Source organism: Chiloscyllium plagiosum, unplaced genomic scaffold, assembly GCF_004010195.1.
Source record: "Chiloscyllium plagiosum isolate BGI_BamShark_2017 unplaced genomic scaffold, ASM401019v2 scaf_79967, whole genome shotgun sequence".
Taxonomy (NCBI): Eukaryota; Metazoa; Chordata; class Chondrichthyes; order Orectolobiformes; family Hemiscylliidae; genus Chiloscyllium; species Chiloscyllium plagiosum.
In genome coordinates this window covers 1,602-5,888 of record NW_025199084.1, presented here as the reverse complement: position 1 = coordinate 5,888, position 4,287 = coordinate 1,602, and the positions used below count along the sequence as shown (strand labels likewise).

Genomic DNA, 4,287 nt, shown 5'->3' with positions numbered 1-4,287 from the left:
CAAGCCCCGCCCACCCCAAACCAGGCACCAAGACCTAGGTCTAACCGACCGGCCGGCTGCCCAATTGAGGCTGGCGATGCCACAGCCCCTCCTTCACACACAGAGTGCGATCCCATCCAGCGAACGCGTCCCAACGCCACCATGTGGTCACAGGATCTCCCTGCCACCGTCTGGGCACAGGATCTTTCCATTCGCCCGCCCCTCCCGACACCCATGAGGTGATGCCGGAAGCTCACCGAATGACGTCCGGGCGTCAGAGAGCCGGCGGAGTCGCGGTGGGGGTGGGTTTGCCAACCTCAGCTTGACCGCACCAGAGCATGATGGGATACGGGACGTTATCCGGACAGACCAGGAGCGAGCGGATCGTAGGATGAAGACAGAGAGAGAGAGAGAGACCGCCTTACAAAAAGAAAATGTCCTTTATTGACCACGTTCAGGGGGAACCAAATCAGGACCCGTCCCACCCCTCCCCAGGGTGACACCGGCACATGTCTGACCCCATCGGACCCACGGCATGGGTCTGCCAAAGGTCTCCTGCACTCGCTGACTCCTCCTCCTCCTCCTCTTCCCCCCGTCACCTCGGAGGGTGAGGGAGGGTCGGAGCTGCGTCGTCTTCCTCCTCCTCCTCCTCCTTCGGACGGCCCCCCTCCTGGCCGTCTGCCCTCATGGCCGCCGGCAGCTCGATGCGCCCCCTCTTGGCGTAGTGGCGGATGCGCGACTCCAGCCCCTCGCAGAGCTCCCGCTCCAGCAGCCTCTTGTACCGCCGCGGCCTCACCCCCTCCATCAGCCGGTCCGCCAGGCGCGACGCCTCGTCCTGGGAAGGGGCCTGCCCCCGCAGGGGGTCCGTCCCCGATCCTGCATGAGGGCCGAACAAGGTCAGGGAAAACCAGAGAGCGTCCACGCCTTCCACCTTCCCCACTGCGGAGAATCCCCATCCCCAACACATCAGCGTTGGATATGCACGTAACTCCCTCCCTCCCATCCAAATCCCTCAGCAGCACCTCATCCCAAAACGTCCTGCAAGACCACCTCCCCCGCCTTGACATTTAATGGTGCTATTTTCCCATCAAGCTTTATTCATTCAAAAACCATCACTAAATCCCCCCTCCTCCCACTATCAACATCCTGGGGGTCCCATTGAGAGAGAATCTAACCATCGCCCCCTTGACGTTCAGTGGCGTTACCATCACTGAATCCCCCCTCCCCCCCCACTATCAACATCCTGGGGGTCCCCATTGAGCAGAAACTGAACCGGGACCCAGCCCCGTATCAATCCTGTGTCTCCAGGAGCAGGTCAGGGGCTGGGAATCCTGCAGCGAAAGTAACTCCCCTCCTGACTCCCTCCACCCTCCCCCAAGGCCTATCCCACCATCGACGAGGCACGAGTCAGACACAGGGCCCTAAAACTGTTCACAGCATTCCAGCCGTTGTGCAGTTTGAGGCAAAGCCTCCCGACGTTCCTCCCTCCAGGTCCCTCAACGCCCCGCTCAGCTGACAGTGCACGCTCACTCACTCCTGACGTGGAAAAGTTGCCTCGCGAGTCCTTGTGAAATCTCATACCTTAAAAGAAAACTGGTCTTCAAATCCCCCACACACCCGAGGGTCCAGACCCCCCCCCTGCTATACCCCTCCCCACCAGGCCCCAGTACAGGTCTGTACCCCTCCCCACCAGGCCCCAGTACAGGTCTGTACCCCTCCCCACCAGGCCCCAGTACAGGTCTGTACCCCTCCCCACCAGGCCCCAGTACAGGTCTGTACCCCTCCCCACCAGGCCCCAGTACAGGTCTGTACCCCTCCCCACCAGGCCCCAGTACAGGTCTGTACCCCTCCCCACCAGGCCCCAGTACAGGTCTGTACCCCTCCCCACCAGGCCCCAGTACAGGTCTGTACCCCTCCCCACCAGGCCCCAGTACAGGTCTGTACCCCTCCCCACCAGGCCCCAGTACAGGTCTGTACCCCTCCCCACCAGGCCCCAGTACAGGTCTGTACCCCTCCCCACCAGGCCCCAGTACAGGTCTGTACCCCTCCCCACCAGGCCCCAGTACAGGTCTGTACCCCTCCCCACCAGGCCCCAGTACAGGTCTGTACCCCTCCCCACCAGGCCCCAGTACAGGTCTGTACCCCTCCCCACCAGGCCCCAGTACAGGTCTGTACCCCTCCCCACCAGGCCCCAGTACAGGTCTGTACCCCTCCCCACCAGGCCCCAGTACAGGTCTGTACCCCTCCCCACCAGGCCCCAGTACAGGTCTGTACCCCTCCCCACCAGGCCCCAGTACAGGTCTGTACCCCTCCCCACCAGGCCCCAGTACAGGTCTGTACCTCTCCCCACCAGGCCCCAGTACAGGTCTGTACCCCTCCCCACCAGGCCCCAGTACAGGTCTGTACCCCTCCCCACCAGGCCCCAGTACAGGTCTGTACCCCTGCCCACCAGGCCCCAGTACAGGTCTGTACCTCTCCCCACCAGGCCCCAGTACAGGTCTGTACCCCTCCCCACCAGGCCCCAGTACAGGTCTGTACCCCTCAGCGCTGACCCTCCGACAGTGCAGTGCAGGACAGTGCATAAAACCTTATGGTTTTATAGACCTCGATAAGGTCACCTCTCTGGTGACAACTCTCCTCATAATTCAAACCCTCCACGCTCGGCCACGTCCTGCTGGATCTCTTCCGAACCCCTTCTCCAGCCAGGTAACATCCTTCCCCAGGACAGAACTGGACGCAGTATACCAGACGAGGCCTCGCCAACGTCCCGCACAACCTCAACCTGACGTCCCCAACTCCTGCACTCAAGCGCGCCCAAGCCTTTCCGACCCGCTCAAGAGAGTTGTCCAGCTGCACCCCTGGCTCACCCTGTGAAACCTAGCTCACCCAGGCCAAATCCACGCCCGATCTAAACCCCGAACCTGGTCAGGGGTACGAAAGCAGACCTCTCTCTCTCTCGGAGCAAGAGCAGACCCTCAAGAGGGAAAACAGAGTACCTCGTTCCTCCTCACTTGGCGCCTGTCCCATTCCCTGGAGCATGGAGTACAGGATCTGGGTTTTGATGGCGTGCTGAGTCCACATGGAGTGGAGTTGGTTCACGGTGAAGCTCTGAGCGTCTGGGTCGACAACCCACTCCAGGTTTTCGTAGGCGCAGTTGTACAAGACCAAGGGGTAATCCACAGCCATACTGCAGGGAAAGAGAGAGAGAGGGGGGAGAGGGTCAGCGGCCGAGGGAGCCCCGCGCTGTGGGAGGGTCAGCGCTGAGGGAGCCCCGCACTGTGGGAGGGTCAGCGCCCAGGGAGCCCCGCTCTGTGGGAGGGTCAGCGCCCAGGGAGCCCCGCACTGTGAGAGGGTCAGCTCCCGTACAGTGGGAGGGTCAGCGCCGAGGGGTACAGACCTGTACTGGGGCGTGTTGGGAGTTACAGACCTGTACTGGGGCCTGTTGGGAGCGTACAGACCTGTACTGGGGCCTGCTGGGGAGCGTACAGACCTGTACTGGGGCCTGCTGGGGAGCGTACAGACCTGTACTGGGGCCTGGTGGGGAGCGTACAGACCTGTACTGGGGCCTGTTGGGAGTTACAGACCTGTACTGGGGCCTGCTGGGGAGCGTACAGACCTGTACTGGGGCCTGCTGGGGAGCGTACAGACCTGTACTGGGGCCTGCTGGGAAGGGGGTACCGACCTGTACTGGGGCTTGCGGGGGTTCCTGTCCACGTCCAGGAGCTGGTCGATGACCTCGGGTTCCTCCAGGCCCTGGCCAATCAGCAGCAGGACGGCCGCCATGCACCGCACCTGGTGGTAGAGGAAGGCCAGGCCCCGCACCTCGAAGCGGCACATGCGGTAGGCCGCAGGCCTGTTGCCGGAAGGTTCCGGCCCCGCCTCGGGCAGAGCCTCCACCCGGGCCCTGAGCACTGTGCGGCGGAAGTTGGTCACTCTGTTGGCCACGTCCATCTTGCACAGGTTTCGGAAATCGTGCGTGCCCTCAAAGAGGCGGGCGGCGCGGTCCATGCGGCCTAGCGCCAGGCCCGACGCCGGGAAGTAATAGTGGTAGGTGCGGTGCAGGCAGCTGAAGCGGGCGCTGAAGTCCCGGCCCGCGGGCGCCCAGGCCAGCGCCCGGATGTCAACGGGCAGCACCCGGTTCAGCATGTGGGTGTACCGCAGCTCACCGGCCTGGTCTCCGGACTGCCTCGGCCCGTCAACGCCATCCTCCCCTCGCTGATTCGACCGCACGTCCAGGGAGATCACCTGGAGGGGACAGGGGGAGAGGGAGAGAGATGGGGGGGATGGAGAGAGGGAGAGAGATGGGGG

General features: G+C 63.2%; 1 protein-coding gene across 1 annotated transcript; it reads right to left on the bottom strand.

Annotated features, from left to right (window-relative positions):
• Positions 1-400: 400 nt before the first annotated feature.
• Positions 401-4,251, bottom strand: pus3 (pseudouridylate synthase 3). The gene is made up of 3 exons (XM_043684861.1): positions 3,662-4,251; positions 2,976-3,166; positions 401-855 (listed from the first exon to the last, which is right to left on the bottom strand). Exons 1-3 carry the CDS (start codon positions 4,123-4,125, stop codon positions 575-577), a joined length of 936 nt encoding a protein of 311 aa, XP_043540796.1. The 5' UTR covers positions 4,126-4,251; the 3' UTR covers positions 401-574.
• Positions 4,252-4,287: the final 36 nt, after the last annotated feature.

What these genes read in the sequence shown, in the direction of transcription:
- pus3 (XM_043684861.1), bottom strand. Translation starts at nt 4,125, where the DNA reads ATGCTGAACCGGGTGCTGCCCGTTGACATCCGGGCGCTGGCCTGGGCG. An exon ending in CCCCGCAAGCCCCAGTACAG is followed by an intron (nt 3,167 to 3,661) that starts GTCGGTACCCCC and finishes CTTTCCCTGCAG; the next exon opens with TATGGCTGTGGATTACCCCT. An exon ending in GCCAAGTGAGGAGGAACGAG is followed by an intron (nt 856 to 2,975) that starts GTACTCTGTTTT and finishes GCCCTCATGCAG; the next exon opens with GATCGGGGACGGACCCCCTG.